General features: G+C 47.1%; 1 protein-coding gene across 7 annotated transcripts in view; it reads left to right on the forward strand.

The window, feature by feature from the left end:
* TANC1 (tetratricopeptide repeat, ankyrin repeat and coiled-coil containing 1) overlaps positions 1-16,655 on the forward strand; it is a 263,697-nt gene that overhangs the window by 243,291 nt on the left and 3,751 nt on the right. For all 7 annotated transcript variants that reach the window (XM_055108612.2, XM_055108615.2, XM_055108616.2 and 4 more), the window contains 7 exons: positions 5,251-5,384; positions 6,992-7,115; positions 7,446-7,621; positions 11,969-12,101; positions 13,425-13,516; positions 15,563-15,709; positions 16,539-16,639. In XM_055108612.2, the coding sequence (XP_054964587.1) occupies positions 5,251-5,384; positions 6,992-7,115; positions 7,446-7,621; positions 11,969-12,101; positions 13,425-13,516; positions 15,563-15,709; positions 16,539-16,639 (907 nt within the window). The remainder of the gene's footprint in view (positions 1-5,250; positions 5,385-6,991; positions 7,116-7,445; positions 7,622-11,968; positions 12,102-13,424; positions 13,517-15,562; positions 15,710-16,538; positions 16,640-16,655) is intronic.

Consider the following 16,655-nt stretch of genomic DNA (forward strand, 5'->3'; position numbering starts at 1 on the left):
TCTGCGTGGAGCCCATGCGTCTTTGTTTTGATTCATTCCTTCTTCTGGTCAACCAGGGAGAGGAGGAAGAGGGAGTTGTTCCTTGCCTAGAGGAAAATGGCAGAGCAGCAGCAGATCCAGGTAGTGGTTCAATACCCAGATCTTCTAGCGTAAGAATCACGCGTGTTCAGGGTCACGATCAAATCAATCCAGAAAATGTATATTGTAGGAGAGGAAGAAATCACTTCATCCCTACCCTTCACAGTTCTTGGGACAGACTGCAGCAACGAAAGACAGATTAACACAAACAGAAGTTGAATAGTAGGTATATCTTGTGTTGTATCCATGGGAGATACCCAGAGAAATGAGTCAGTGTCCAAGAGGTGGCTTAGATTTTAGTCTTAAAAACCATCATCCTGGCTGGGCACGGTGGCTCACGCCTGTAATCCCAGCACTTTGGAAGGCCAAGGCAGGCAGATCCACGAGGTCAAGAGTTGGAGACCATCCTGGCCAACATGGTGAAACCCTGTCTCTACTAAAAATACAAAAATTAGCCAGGCGTGGTGGCACATGCTGTAATCCTAGCTACCCAGGAGGCTGAGGCAGGAAAATGGCGTGAACCCAGGAGGCGGAGGTTGCAGTGAGCTGAGATTGTGCTACTGCACTCCAGCCTGGGTGACAGGGCGAGACACCGTCTCAAAAAAAAAAAAAACATTTCCCTGAAACAAAGATAAATGGTTTGGGGAAGGCCAGTTATGGGGAGGTACCCAAGAAAAGCAGTTAACAAAGGTAAGGTTTGAGAGCCAGATTCTCCACTGATAGAAATCTCTAGTGATGTAGTCATCCTTCTCTTCTTGGTAATAGAAAGGAAGACACCCATGAATTTTGTCTTACAAGAGGATAACTTACCTGTTTTTGGGATATCTCCTGTGTTTGCAGTCTCTCAAAATAATCAACTCAAAATCTTTATGCGAAAAGGCATATTTTGGGGTGTCATATTCTGGTCTCTCACAATATAAAAGTACCCCAAGCCTTACGTTAGTAGGAATCATTAACGTTATCATCGTGGCAGGAAGAGACTACAGCGGGAATTCCTGGGACAGCAGGGACCAGAACTGGTTTGTGTAGATTCTCAGAGTATAGATAGGATCACATTGGACCCTGGTTTCCAAACATTTTAGGTATGGGAACCCCCCCACCTCTGTCTCAGTGCGTCGGTATGTAAAACTGACATAAATACCATTAGCAGAATGGTATTTATGTCAGTTTTACATACCGACACGCTGAGATGAAGTTTAAATGTCTGCTCAGTAAGGGCAATGGGCCTGTTTGCATAACACAAATATGAATGGTACCTGCAGTCCAGATCAGCTGTAGCATCCCTGCCCTTCAATATTTTGTTCTGGTTGCACTGTCTTGAAAGAATCCACTTCATCATCCAGATCAGTGATGCAGATGGCAATTGTTGTTAAGAACGGCTCTTCCTGTAGTTCTAAGAAATTATCTGACTAGAAAGATGACAGGAAAAGCACTATTATGAGACTGCCCAGTGATAAGTTATTCTGGGCACCCATGGTAATGCACTGGGCCCCAAGGTATTAGAATTTAGTAACAGCGGCCGGGCACAGTGGCTCGCACCTGTAATCACAGCACTTTGGGAGGCCAAGGTGGGCAGATCACCTGAGGTCAGGAGTTCGAGACCAGCCTGGCCAATATGGTGAAACCCCATCTCTACTAAAAATATAAAAATCAGCCGGGCTTGGGGGCTCGTGCCTGTAATCCCAGCTACTTGGGAGGCTGAGGCAGGAGAATCCCTGAACCTGGGAAGTGGAGGTTGCAGTGAGCCAAGATTGCACCACTGCACTCCAGCCTGGGCAACAGAGCAAGATCCTGTCTCAAAAAAAAAAAAAAAAAGGGGGGGGGGGGAATTTAGTAACAGCAAATGTTGTGGTGGTTGGGGGGGGTTGGGTATTGTGTTTGTTACAAATTTTTAAATAAGCTGCATTTAAAAAATGAAATTTGGACTAAGCATTTGCGGAAACTTTGGCCTCTTCATAACTCTGGTCAGGCTCAACTCTTTAGCTTTCTGCAGGGGAAAACTGAAGCTCACAGACCTTGAGGATTTGCCAAGGTCATACATAGCAACTGGGACTAGATCATATCTTCAGGTGTCTTTCTTGTGTTACATCCTGGACCTTGGGACTCCAGAGCTGAGCAGTCTCTCACCTGCTGAGAACCATGGTGCACAGGCCCCCTGTGCCCTCCACTAGGGTGACTCACTGAACACACATGTTGGTACCAGCACTGACTTCTCATGAGGACCTTGGCTCGGCTTACCAGCTACCTCCTTGGAGAGCTGCAAGGGACTATGTCCCAGTGCATGTGAAGGACTGTTCTACCACGGAGGACTGAAGTTGTTACGCCTCTTGGAAAAATATTGTAGCATCAGGTGTCAGAGCATCTTGACAGCTGGCAGATGCCTGCTCCCTCTGGTGTTCAGATAAGGCCTGGGGAGCTGGGAATCAGCTCCTGACTTGTTACCTCCTCTGGTCCACCACCGCTTTAGTGCTGTCTGCTGCAAACATAGATTAAGAGGCTTGAGGACATCCAACAGGACAGAGCCCTTTAAATGCATTTTTCTGGAGAAATGTGGTGGCCTCCTTTCTGAAAAGAAACAGGCCATCATCTGGGTGGTGAGGAATAGGGCGTGGAACATTCGGAATCAGCCAGGCCTACAGACTGGCCCTGAGCTCCCTGGGCTGCCATGTAAACTCTTATGAGGGGCTGGTCTGTGATGAGGCCACTGAAGAAGTTCCCCTCACTGCTGAGGTCCACACTGACTGAGGACCAGAAGCAAAGTGAGAGCTGCCTTACCATTCTGGAAGGATGGAGAAGGGGATGCTTTCCCCATGGTCATCCTGGACCTAACCCTTACATTCTTAGGTCCACAAGACCAGGACTGCCTGCTGCCCACGCTTACTCCCTCACTTTCCGGTGACGAGGCCCCAGATAGAACGCAGAGCTCAGGTGATCCACGGGAGAGATGTGGCTACCTCTCTGTGACATGTGAAGAGGTGAGGTTGCCAGCCACACTGCACCATGGCCCTAAGGACAGTCGGTAGAGACTGTTCAGTAGGAGGGCTAGTTTCTTGCAGGGAGATAACAGGTTTGCCGCCTTTTGTGTATGTGGCTCCTGGAGGTTAAACCATGGCCATGCTGACTGGTGTGACCAGAGGAGGTCACAAATCAGCAACAGACTCCCAGCTTCCCTGGGCATTATTGTAGGCACCAGAGGAAGCAGGCATCTGTTAGCTGCTCTGAGGGCTGTCAAAGAAGACAGGCAGACCAAGGGGTGCGTGCAGACACCAGCATCACTGAGCCCTTGGCTCCCGGGGCTTAGCTCTGAGACCCGAGCTCAGAAGGTGCGCAGGAGACAAACCAGGTCCCACCCTTGCTAATCGGAAGCCCACAGATGACCCTTTCCCGAGATGGCTGTCGTGGCACTCTGCTTTTGAACTATGTATGAACAAAATCCTCTGTGTGTTTTCTTTTGGGTTTGGTTTCTTTCAATCCTTGTTAAGTTTGTGAGACTGACTTGGTCAGTCGTGTTTAGCTGCGTGGTGTTTATTTTTGTAGACATGTAGTGTTCTGCTGATTGACTGTGCCACTTTCTTGTAGCTTGCTAATGATGATGATAGTTGTTTGGATTGTTTGCAGCCCGGGGTGCGGTGAGCATTTTTGCTTGTGTTTCTGGTACACCTTGAGAGTGCCTGCAGGGTGCATCTCTGCAAGTGGGTTGCTGGGTGGGGAGATACACCCGTCTTCAACTTACTCGTAGCGTCAGCCTGTTTTCCAGAGCAGCCACCATGCACCTTTCTGCTAGCAGGGTGCAAGCTTTCCTGTTGTTCCGCATCCATCTCTCGTTAGTGAGCCTGGTTACTAATGGGGCTTGGTGCTCTTCATAGGCTCCCTGGCATGGGGACCACACCTTTTGAAGGCCTGTTCTTGTGTTGCCCCATTTTCAGCCTGAGAGGTCTGTCTGCCTGACTGACTTGTAAGAAGACTTCCCTGTTCTGGAAACTGGAAATATATAGGTTCGAGGCTGTATTTAGAAACAGAGCCATCCCAGGCACATGCTGGGAATAGAGCCAGGGTGCTGTGCTCCATCTCCTTCCTCCCTCCAGAGGAACAGCCATCCCTCGCCACTCAGCCTTTTCCTGGCCTCTGGTCCCACCAAAGAGCTGATCATCCTGGCCTGGGGTTGTTTCTGCCACCTCCTCCGTCCTCCTCTCTAGACAATGATTCTTGCGATGAGCAGAAGCAACTCTTCGAACTACACCCCCTGCTTATTACCCCCAAATTAAGAATCGGGGAGTGGGGATGCCCAGGCTGACGGGAGGGTGTCGTGAGTACCCCGCCTCGTTGTCCTTTCTCCTTGCATGCCATTTTTCTTTCATCCTTAGCTGACTTCCCGCAGCACCACCACGACAGTGGGCAGCTCACTGCCTCTGGGCCAGCGTGTTCACTCGGGCCCTCTACGGTTGGATCTTCTTTTCTTTCTTGACTTTCTTAACCCTGAATCTTGACTTGTTAAAGAGATTCTTTAACAAGGGGGGAGTGACATGCACTCTAGACTGCCTCAGTGATTATTCTTGTTGAATGAAATTTTATGATTTTAGGGTAAGAGGCCAAACTAGACAATAATACCAACCTGTGTTTGCATTGCACTGTATTCTGGTTATCTCTTCCTGAGAAAAACAAAAACAAAACTTAGCCACCTCTGAATCTACAGTTTGGGCCGGGCATGGTGGGGATGGCTCACCTCTGCTCACATGGCTTTAGCTGGGGCAGCTTGACCCAGGCTGGTGGATCCCCTTCCAGATGGGACATGCATGTGGCTGGCTGGCTGGTGCTGGCTGTCTGCTGGGAGCCCATCTGGAACTGGCAGCCATGCCCAGGCCTCAGTTCTTCTTTCTGTGGGTCTCACCACAGGACTGCTTGGGCTTCCTCTCAGCATGGCATCCGGGCTCCGAGAAAGAGTGTTCAAGGAAGTGCAAGCAGCCCATCTCTTAGGACCTGGGCCTTGACATGCACACAGAATTGGTTCTGCTGTGTTCTGTTGGTCAAAGCTGTCACAGAGCCCCCGCAGGTTCAAAGGGGGAGGACATATAGACCCCATCTCCCACTGGGGGAGAGAACTGTTAAAGAATTTCTGGCTATCTGTGCTCCACCACATGCTAACAGATTCCCCTCCATGTGACTTTCCTTTAGCCCTGACTGCCGCTGCAGGAAGAGGGAAGCTGGAGGTCTGTGAGCTGCTGCTGGGGCATGGAGCTACTGTGTCGCGGACAAACAGGAGAGGGGTTCCACCTTTGTTTTGTGCAGCACGCCAGGGGCATTGGCAGGTACCCAGGGGGCCCCTGAATGCTTCAGAAGCAATGAGTGGGGATGGAGTTCACTATTGCCTCGCTCCCCTGAGAACACAATGCAGCTCCCCTGAGCCTGTCTGTTCCCCATCCTCGGCTTCTGCTGTGCCATCAGGACTGCTTGATAGAGCCACGTTTGACAAGATAACACAGTTGGCCACGTAGGCTGGGGAGCAAGGCTGCTCAAGGCTGAGCTATCCAGGTCAGAGACACAGCCACTGCCTTCAGCTGTGGAGGGAAGTGGAGTGGGTGGATTCATCGTGGTAACAGGAGACTCGCTTTAACATATGTGCTGTTGTAGTTTGGTGACGCATTTGTCCAACATACTTGGAAGAAGAGCAGTTCTTTTGTGCTCTTTGGAAAAGAAAATGTTTCCCTCTGGTCCAGCACTGATTCAGGCTGGGTTGTTTGTTTGTTTTTAGTTTTTGTTTTGTTTTGTTTTTTTACTATGAAATGATGTATTGTTGTGGTTCATTCAAGGGAGCAGGGAATCCTTGTTCCTTCATTTCGTAAACAGTGACCACATACCTACCCTACACCTAGCACCAAGTTACACATACACTACGGATGCAAAGGATGTTATGACCATTACAAAGAAGAATTTTCTAGACCAAAGTTTTGGTCATGGAATCGCGTCTCTGCTGATGCCTGCTGGCTCCCTTGGTAGGAGCTGTGAGTGCTTCCTGGCAGGATTCTTCTCCCCTTTCCATTCCTAAGAGCTTGTTTTGTACCATCTGTTCCCTGTCACCCTCACTGCTTCACCTTGATCATCTGGCTAATCCTTTCCTGGCCCTGCTGTGTCCTAAGTCACGGGGAATTTTGGAAAGCATTTGTTAGTGGATAAACGAGCAAGAAGGCAGTGGGATTGTGTTGCCTCCTGTTGCTGCGGCCATGTAACAGGTGATGTGTTGGGGAAAAATGGGCTAAGCTACGGGTGAAGCAGTTCCTGCTGGGATGGTGGTGATGGGATACCCCTGTCTGGTTTTCTAGGGTTTTTTCTCCCCAAACTTATGACTATGCATGGTTGAAAGGCATATTTCTAGGGCTGAGAATCTCCTCAAGGTGCTTTGCTAAAAGTTGCCTTCCCTGAAGGGCATGCCATCCGCCAATGCTGCATCTTAGGAAAGCCCATGGCTTGGGTGTGTGGTGGGAGAGCTTCTTTCTGCGACCCCCTCATGCCCTGCACTCAGCTGTAGGTACTTAGTTTCAGTGCCCGTGGGGGACCCCATGACCGCTGCTCGCCCCTCTTAGTTATGCTTCATTCTCCCACGCCCCTGTGGCTATCTTGTCCTTGTAGATAGTGATTGGCATCCCTCCTCCCCCAAATTACCATTTCTGTCTGGTATGTGTATATTTAGTTGATAACAGCAATGAAGTGGGCATGTTAAAAAGAGTACATATTTTGGAAAAGGTTCTGTTCAAAGGAATACAGTGGAAAGATTTTCCAGGCCCCATGGTTCACACAACTTACAGATTTTTGAAAGAAAGTCATTTGACTATTTTTAAAGGTTGAGAAACCTGTCTGGGTATAGCAGGTGTGGTGGAAAAGGCAGCAGGAGGATGGTAATTCCAAGTGTCTCTTCCAGATTGTTAGACTGCTGTTGGAACGCGGCTGTGATGTGAACCTAAGTGACAAGCAAGGCCGGACGCCCCTCATGGTGGCTGCTTGTGAAGGGCACTTGAGCACCGTGGAATTCCTCCTTTCAAAAGGTAGCAGCGTGATGCCCTCCAAGGTTTCTTTTGGACGGACACAGAGAGAACTTTAGCAGACCCATTCAGTGCTTTCTGATTCAAATTCTAAGTTTTCTGTTAATGGAAATTTTCTAATAAACAGTAGAGAGAATAGGCAACACAGCCACATGCCTGGTATTCCTCTTCAGCAGCGATGACCATTCTGCCAGCCCATCCGGCCAGTGTCACCCTTCACAGTGCTTGACTGACACTTGGTTCAGGCCAGGTGTTCCGCAGGTGTGAAACGATTTGCTTTCTGGCTTTGTCATCTCATAATGTTCATGTTCTGTGAATGGGCTTTCCTTTCAGGTGCAGCCCTTTCTTCTCTAGACAAAGAGGGTCTGTCAGCATTAAGCTGGGCTTGTCTGAAAGGTCACAGGGCAGTGGTCCAGTATCTGGTTGAAGAAGGAGCTGCAATAGACCAGACAGACAAGAATGGCCGCACACCCTTGGACCTGGCTGCCTTCTATGGCGATGCCGAGACTGTGAGTACCAGCAGGTGTTCCCCACCTCCACCTGCATTGGAAAGAAACCCCAGGAAGTGAACAGCTCAATCCAGGGCCTGCATGAGGTTGTGTCTCAGTGTCATCAGAGTGTGTGTGTGTGTGTGTGTGTGTGTGTCTTGTCAGGGATCTTTCATTTTTCTCTAATTCTGTGACATGCAATCTATTTCAGGACTTAAGATTTTAGTTGACTCTTAAAAGCTTAAAAATACCTGCTTGCAAATAGCACATACAACAGACACATACGTGAATATGCATACACATGTGCATATGTGATTTTCTCAGTCATCCATATAAATAAAACTTTTGCATAGATCATTTAGAAACTACTTTTATATATGGTAAGTGACTAATCAAATGACTACCTGGTTGCTTTTTTTTTTTAAGTTGTTTTGTTTTTAATTTATTAATTTTTTTTTTCCCAAGATGGAGTCTTGCTCTGTTGCCCAGGCTGGAGTGCAGTGGTGCGATCTTGGCTCACTGCAACTTCCGCCTCCTGGGTTCAAGCAGTTCTCCTGCCTCAGCCTCCTGAGTAGCTGGGATTACAGGCATGCACCACCATGCCTAATTTTTGTATTTTTAGTAGAGACAGGGTTTCACCATGTTGGCCAGGCTGGTCTTGAACTCCTGACCTCATGATCCGCCTGCCTCAGCCTCCCAAAGTGCTGGGATTACAGGCGTAAGCCCCTGCACCTGGCTTATTATTAATTTTTGAGACACAGTCTTGCTCTGTTGCCCAGGCTGGAGTGCAGTGGTGTGATGACTGCAGCCTTGTTCTCCTGGTCTCAAGAGGTCCTCCCACCTCAGCCCCCTGAGTAGCTGGGAATACAGGCATGCACCACCGTACCTGGCTAATTTTTAGAGACACGGTTTTTCACCATGTTGCCCAGGCTGGTCTCGAACTCCTGGGCTCAAGTGATCTCCCCACCTTGGCTTCTGAAAATGGTAGGATTACAGGCATGAGCCACCATGCCCGGACAAAGTTTTATTTTTAATTGACAAATGATTGTGTATATTTATGGGGTACAGTGATGTTTTGATACTTGTACACATTGTGGAATGATCAAATCAGGCTAATTCATGTATCCATCACCCAAATAGTATTTCTTTTTGGTGAGAGCATTTGAGATCTCTTTTCGCTATTTTGAAATAAACAATACATTACTGGCCGGGTGCGGTGGCTCATGCCTGTAATCCCGGCACTTTGGGAGGCCAAGATGGGCAGATCACTTGAGGTCAGGAGTTCGAGATCAAGCGAACTTGAGGTCAGGAGTTCAAGATCAAGCAAACTAGTAGATACTATTTTAGTATCTACTAAAAATACAAAAATTAGCCGGGCGTGGTGGCGGGTGCCTGTAATCCCAGCTACTCAGAAGGGTGAGGCACGAGAATCACTTGAACCCGGGAGGTGGAGGCTGCAGTGAGCCAAGATCATACCATTGCACTCCAGCCTGGGCAACAGAGTGAGATTCAGTCTCAAAAAAATAATAAATAAAAGTTATTAATTCTAGTTGCAGTACTGTGCAGTAGATACCAGAAGTTACTCCTCCTGTCTAACTGAATCTTCATACCCTTTGACCGGTGCCTACCCTTTCCCCAGGTCCCCCTGTCTCCCAGCCTCTTTCTATTCTCTGCTTCTGTTGTGAGTTCAACTTGTTTAGATTCCACATATAAGTGAGATCATGCTGTCTTTCCGTGCCTGGCTTATTTCACTTAGCCATAATGTCCTTCAGCTTCATCCATGTTGTGGCTAATGACAGGATTTCCTTATTTTAAAGCCTGCATAGTATTTCATCATGTACATATACTGGTTGTTTTTAAAGTGATATGGCATTGCCTAAAAATAATATGGAAAGCTTTGGGCACTATCTTTATCTCTTTGCCAAATGCCCATGTCTAATCGAGGTTTGGGGGAATAAAACCTTGATAAACTGAGAACTGTGAAATGTCTTTCAGGGCAGAAACTGATTTTATCAGGCTCCATGTCCCAGGCACCCAGCAGGTGCCAGAGAAATAGTCAGCTACATGAGAGTTACCAGTTTCCAATAATTCAATACATCTAATGGAAGGACTAGCTGGAGAGACAGATGCTTGCAAACCTGGCAGTGGAAGCCATGGCCCTGTACCTCTGTGCCTTGGTGCTTTTAGAAGGCAGCGCTGTCAGAGTTCAATGGTATAAACTTCAGTACCTTGTAAACTCTACTTCATGTCAGTTTTCAAAAACATACTCAACTAAATCTCACATGTCTACACTTATTTTTCAGCTACCTTCCCACATTGTGTAGTTTATCAAAATTAGAGAAGAGTGAAGGAGCTTAGCATTCCAACATCATTTTTTTAATATCGTGGCAAAAACACATAGCATAAAATTTACCCTTAATCATTTCTAAACATATAGAGTTCAGTAGTTTAAGTATATTCACATTGTTGTACAACCAGTATCCAGAACTTTTCATCTTGCAAAGGTGAAACTGTATTTGTTAAACAACTCTCCATCTCCCCCAGCCCATCACAGCCACCACTCTACTTTGTGAGTTTTTTACCCCTTTAGATATCTCATGTAAGTAGAATCATATAGTATTTGTCTCGTTGTGACTGGCTTATTTCACATAGCATAGTGTCCTCCAGGTTCACCCATGTTGTAGCGTGTGTTAGAATAGCATTTCCTTCCTTTGTAAGGATGAATATTGCTCCATTGTACATATATACCACATCTCGTTTATCGTGTCATCTGTCAGTGGACACTTAGGTTGCTTCTATGTTTTTTGCTATTGTGAATAATGTTGCAATGAATGTGGGTGTCCAAGTATTTATTCAAGATCCTGTTTTCAGTTCTTTGGGGTATATATCCAGAAGCAGAATTTCTGGCTCATATAGTGATTGTATTTTTAATTTTTTGAGGAACTGCCCTACTTTTTTTCCACAGCTGCTGCACCATTTTACATTCATAGCACAGTGCATAAGGGCTCCAGAATTGTTCCACATCGTCACCAATACTTGTTTTTTGTTTTTGTGTTTTTGAGATGGAGTCCCGCTCTGTCACCCAGGCCGAAGTGCAGTGGTAGAATTTCAACTCACTGCAACGTCCGCCTCCTCGGTTCAAGCGATTCTCCTGCCTCAGCCTCCTGAGTAGCTGGGATTACAGGTGCCCACCACCACACTCAGCTTATTTTTGTATTTTTAGTAGAGATAGGGTTTTCACTATGTTGGCCAGGCTGGTCTTGAACTCCTGACCTCAGGTGATTGCCTGCCTCGGCCTCCCAAAGTGCTGGGATTACAGGCGTGAGCCATCACGCCCAGCCAGTACTTGTGGAAGGACTAGCTGGACAGACAGGTGCTTGCAGACCTGGCAGTGGAAGCCATGGCCCTGCATGTCTGAGGTGCTTTTTTTAATAGTAGCTTTTTTTTTTTAATCGTAGCCATCGTAATGGGTATAAGTTGAACATCTTCTCATATGCTTGTTGAGCACTTGTTGATCATTTTTGTAGAAATCTATTCCAGTCCTTTGCCCATTCTAAAGATGAGGTTATTTGGTTTTTGTAGTTGGGTTGTAGTTCTTTATGTAGATAATCCCTCTAGTTACTGTCATTTTGAATAGTGGGGTGGATGATAGGAAGCATATATTTTTAGATTCACATGAAAATCTAAAATAGCCACAGGCTAAAAAATGGCTACAGGCTAAAATGGCTCCAGTAAATGGAGAAATTTTAGTGGCCACAGTATTTCTTCCTCTTGTTTCCAGTTTGGTTCAACTGACAGCTATTATATCACATCAAATCAGTCTTTGTACCGTGGTATCAAACTTGCCATCTTTACTCTCCCAATTTCCTTCACATCTCTTTGAAGTGGATTATACTCGGGTCCATCCGGTCCCAAGCTGCCAATCTTAACAGTCTGCCGTGCACAGGTTGTGTGGGTCTGAGTATTTCTAAAGTCACCACTGCTGTGGCCTGCTCATTTGTTAGAGCTCATTGCAGAAGTCTGCTGCCTACTTCATTGGAGATGCAAAGGTGACTATGTCCCGTCTCTGTGGCCTGGGAAGTGGTGTGAGACAGAGACAGATCACGCATGTGTGCACACACCCACCTGTGGTAGCATGTCCCCTGCTTTCCTCATCCCTGACAGCAAAATCTCTTCAGCAGTGAAGGTTCTAGCTGTGGATTGCAGCTCCTCTTCTCTGTTTCGTGTCCACTTTATTTCTAGTCTAGGATCCTTAATAGGCAGAGGCATCTAAAATCAGAGTGAAGCTAAGACTGCCCACCCCTAAATCCGTGTGCGCCCCTGAACTCCTGTTCCCAGCTGCTGCTTAGGCTTCTGCTGTCCCTGCAGGTGCTGTACCTGGTGGAGAAGGGAGCCGTGATCGAGCATGTGGACCACAGCGGGATGCGGCCCTTGGACAGAGCCATCGGCTGCCGGAACACATCTGTAGTGGTGGCGCTACTCAGAAAGGGAGCCAAGTTAGGTCAGTGAGCACTGCCTCCATTGAGCAGGAGGAGGGGTGAGCTCCCGATTGTAGAAGCCTAGACAGCACAGAGAGTGACCTGCTCCCAGGTTAGGAAGTAAGATGTCAGATGTTTGCAGATCTCTGTCTCAGTCTCACTTAATCACCATTATACACAATGTGTAAGTAGCTCACGGTGTTTCTGCGGGAAGGGTGTGGAAAGCAGAGGCTGGTGTTGAAGGACAGTCTGGAGTGGTATCAGTGGCCAGGAACCACGCCAGAGAGGAACCACAGCCTCTTGCTGTGGGGTGGGGCCGGGTGGTGCTGCTGGAAGCTCGCCCAGGTGACTCTGAGCAGCAGCGGAGGCTGAGCCACTGTTCTGGAGCCACCAGTCAGCTGTGTGGGGAAATGGCCACCACAGCAAGTTTCTGTGAAGAAGTAGTAGTATGATTTCATGGAGACAAACTAGGACGATACTTGAGGATTGTGTGGGGGACCCTGAGTAGGGAAAGCCCTTTCCACGTGGCTGGCTTTGACACAAACACACCATTCCAGATGTGGGGAGGGTCACTATTTTGGTTTGATGTATGGAGCCCTTGGTCAGGAGCAGCTCTGGGTAGGGCACTGTGATGAAAATGCTATTCACTAATACTGTCAAGCAGTGAATAGTGCCAGGAACTATCCAAGCAGTTTCGCCCTCTGCCTTAATCCCTACCACAGCCCTGAAAGTCTCAGTGACAATCCCATGATTTTACAGATGAGGAAACCAAGGCACCGAGCAGCTAAATGGCTTCCCCCAGGACTGCCTTGTGGTACTCGCCGTGGGGACCTAGCAGCTGGCTCCAGGGCTGTGCTCTTCAGCACTCCTCCCACAGTGTCCCGAGAGCTCAGGCAGGGGTTAGAGAGGTTGTGGCCGAGCTGTAGGGTAGGAGAGAGAAGCCATGACATCTCGGAGTACAGCAGATGACACAGCACAGGGACTGCGTGCTGAGAACACATGCCTGCACGGTGGCCGCTGCAGGAACTGAGGAGGTTATGCTGAGGCCTCATTTAATTAATTTTCCCCACATCCCACCCGGAAGGGAGGAATGAGTGTTCGCTGCTCGGATGCCTTCGTTTCTCATTACTTTTTTCAGTAAAATAACAAGGACAGATTTGAGTGCCCAGGTCAGTGGGAAAGGATTAGCAACAGCCTCGCCGGCGTCCTGCTCCCTCCCTCATCGTGCTGTGGTCCTTGCAGCTGGGCTCCTGCTGGTGCTGACCTCCAGCTGTGGGGCCACGGAGGAATTGGGATCCTTTCCGCAGGGCCTCTGAAGTGCCTCTGAATGCGTGTTTGTTTTGCAGGAAATGCTGCTTGGGCGATGGCCACTTCCAAACCTGATATCTTGATTATACTTTTACAGAAATTAATGGAGGAAGGAAATGTGATGTACAAAGTAAGTGGTTCCGCCCTTTTCTTTGCCATTGAAACTGCCTCGGAGCACCCTCTTAATTGGGTATATAATGGCTACAGCTGTGCTACTGCACAGACTCCATGTAATAGAAGTGCAAAAAGTGGCTGGGTGGGGTGGCTCACGCCTGTAACTCCAGCACTTTTGGAGGCCGAGGTGGGCAGATCACTTGAGGCCAGGAATTCCAGACCAACCTGGCCAATATGGCAAAACCCCATCTTTACTAAAAATACAAAAATTAGCCAGGTGCCTGTAATCCCAGCTACTCGGGAGGCTGAGGCAGGAGAATTGCTTGAATCTGGGAGGCAGAGGTTGCAGTGAGCTGAGATTGCACCACTGCACTCCAGCCTCAGCAACAGAGTGAGACTCAGTCTCAAAAGAAAAAAAAAAAGTGTCAAGAGGTGCTGACCTGGCCTCATGCCCGTTGTTGGCTTAATATCTTTCCGGCAGAATCTTAAAGGTAGAAAGCACCTCTCTTTGTGTCTGAGAGCCATTATTTCTGAGCTAATCCTTGAGGTTGTAGTGGTGACTTCCTGTCTGAAGCCATGGCGTGAAGCTGAGTCACCTCTAGGTCAACTGAACGTCATAGAGAAGGTTCCTCAGCCCTTCACATTCTGAGTTCAGAACACCATGCTGAGGCACAGTCATGAGACGTGGGAGAGGAACACCCAGCAGACATTTCTAGAAGAAAAGGGTTATTCTGTCTCCTAAGCCTTTCCTATCTAATTTTTAATATCTATTAATTTCTAGAATTTGAAAGTGTTTTTAGAGATTTTTACTTAATACAGTCAAGTAATACCTCAGTTACTCAGAAGACTGAATTAATTTTTTCCATTTTCCCTTGGAAATGGAAATATGATTTACAGATCAATAAACTTCACTTTAAATTTTTCCAAATAAGACATCAGTTTAGGTCAGAGGTCAGCAAACTTTTTTTGTAAAGGGCCAGACAGTAAATGTTTTAGGCTTTGCAGACTGTGTGGCCTCTGTCACAACTCCCCAGTTCTGATGTGAGGGCACAGATAGCACAGAGTGAATGAACACAGCTGTGTCCCAATAAAACTTTATTTGTAAACATAGGTGGCTGGCCAGACTTAGTATCCAAGCTATAGTTTGCCAACCCCTGGTTTAGATAGATATGCAGGCCATTTGCATAGGTCACTATTCTTTGCAGCTCTGCGATTAGACAGAATTAAAAGATTATAGGGGAAAAACTAGATTATGACCATTTTAATCCTTTTTACTGTTAGGCAGCTGTATTTGATATGTTGTAGATTTTTTTCCTTCTCATTTTTTAAAATAGTAACAAATAAATAGGCAATATAGCATGACCCAGCAGGGTTCCTGGCTTGGAATCAGCTTGAAATTGAGTTGAGAGTGTGTATTGTTGTGGCTTTGAAGTGCTTTTAATATGGATTGGTAGGCAATTATGTCAGAAATAGGAAGCCATTTTCAACAGGCTTCATACCTGCTGTGCAATGGGACTGACTGAGCAAATGGATTTTTTTAGCTTTGAAAATGATGTGTGGTGCTGTTCTGATTTTTAAAGCCCATGTTTTAGTTCCTCTTAGAAGAAAAATTATTATTCTGCAGCAAGCTCTCTAGGTTTATCTACAAGATGCTACTTGTCCTAGGAATAGGATCAGTTTTTCATCTGATTTCTATTACACTTAGCATTCAAATAGATTTGAGATCATTCTTGAAATAATTTTCAAAAATACATACCAGAAGGTAATCTGATTCATTAAGTTTGGTAATTATCAATCTAGCAGTTTACAGACACCTTATTGTAAAACCAGCTTCTTTCTCACTGTGTAACCACAGGATGCGGGTGCATGTGAGGACAGTGAAGCCCTCATGTGCCAGCCCAGTTAGTGAACTAGCTCCCACCTTGACACTTGTTTGGATGCTTTCAATGTTCTGTCATGGGTTTGCAGGGGGAAGTAAACTCTCCACAGTGTTCCGGGTGTGGGAGTTATTCATTTTAGAACCTCTGAAAAAGGACAAATGTTTGTGATTTTTGAATCCTAGAAAGGGAAAATGAAAGAGGCAGCCCAGAGGTACCAGTATGCCTTAAGAAAGTTTCCTCGAGAAGGATTCGGAGAGGACATGAGACCCTTCAATGAATTAAGGGTTTCCCTCTATCTCAATTTGTCGCGATGCCGAAGAAAAACAAATGTAAGCTGTGCCCCTTTATTCCAACCCAGTCTTCCAGCAACAGAGCCCTTCTCCAGCGGTGAAGGCCAGCCCTTCTCCAGACCAGATCCTGGGCCCTCCTGTCCAATTTGCTTGCACATTTACATGAACCTGGCATGTGGGAAACAGCTCCTATCCGTGACTATCGTTTGGTCACGGGTGCTACGCTCCTCGCATGATGTTGAAGGAATGCACTTGGGTTTCGTTTCCTTGGCCTCAGTAATGAGAAGCAAATGCAGTCTGCTCCTCTGCAGCTTCCCAACACTGTTGCTGCCGGCACTGCCGTCCCCGGATTCAGGAGAGTCCAACCCAAGCCTATTGTGGTGGGCCTGCCTTCTGTGTTAGGTTTGCTCAGAGGGTCTGCCAGTAACTAATTTGTAACTGGTCGTGGGGAACTCATAGTCGATTTGTAACTAGTAGATCTGTTTCAGTAGTACTTCCTACCTTTTTTTAACTGTGTCCTCCTGCCCCAGTCTGTTGAGCTGCCTGCTTCTGTGCCCTGCTGCCGGAATAGATGCAGTGTCTGCGCTCCTCTCTGAGGCTGCCCCTCCACCGGGCTGTGAGGTTCCACCATCTGGCCTTCTTGGGGCACTGTTACTACCACTGTTTTCATAGTGGATTCTTCTCCTAATGATATTAATCAACCATCATTATCTCCTCACTTTAAAACAAGATAGAAAACGGAACTTTCCCTTCCTCCTTCTCTGGCTGTGCCTCAGAGCGCTGCTACCCTTTAGAACAAAACTAGACGGGCTTCCCACAATCGTGTGTCCAGGCTGCTTCTGACTCCTGTATTTCTTGTCGACACCAGGACTTTGGCATGGCAGAGGAATTTGCTTCCAAGGCTCTCGAATTGAAGCCCAAGTCCTATGAAGCCTTTTATGCCAGAGCAAGAGCGAAGAGAAATAGCAGGTACCGTCTGTGGTTA

This window comes from Pan paniscus, chromosome 13, assembly GCF_029289425.2.
Source record: "Pan paniscus chromosome 13, NHGRI_mPanPan1-v2.0_pri, whole genome shotgun sequence".
In the NCBI taxonomy this organism is placed as follows: Eukaryota; Metazoa; Chordata; class Mammalia; order Primates; family Hominidae; genus Pan; species Pan paniscus.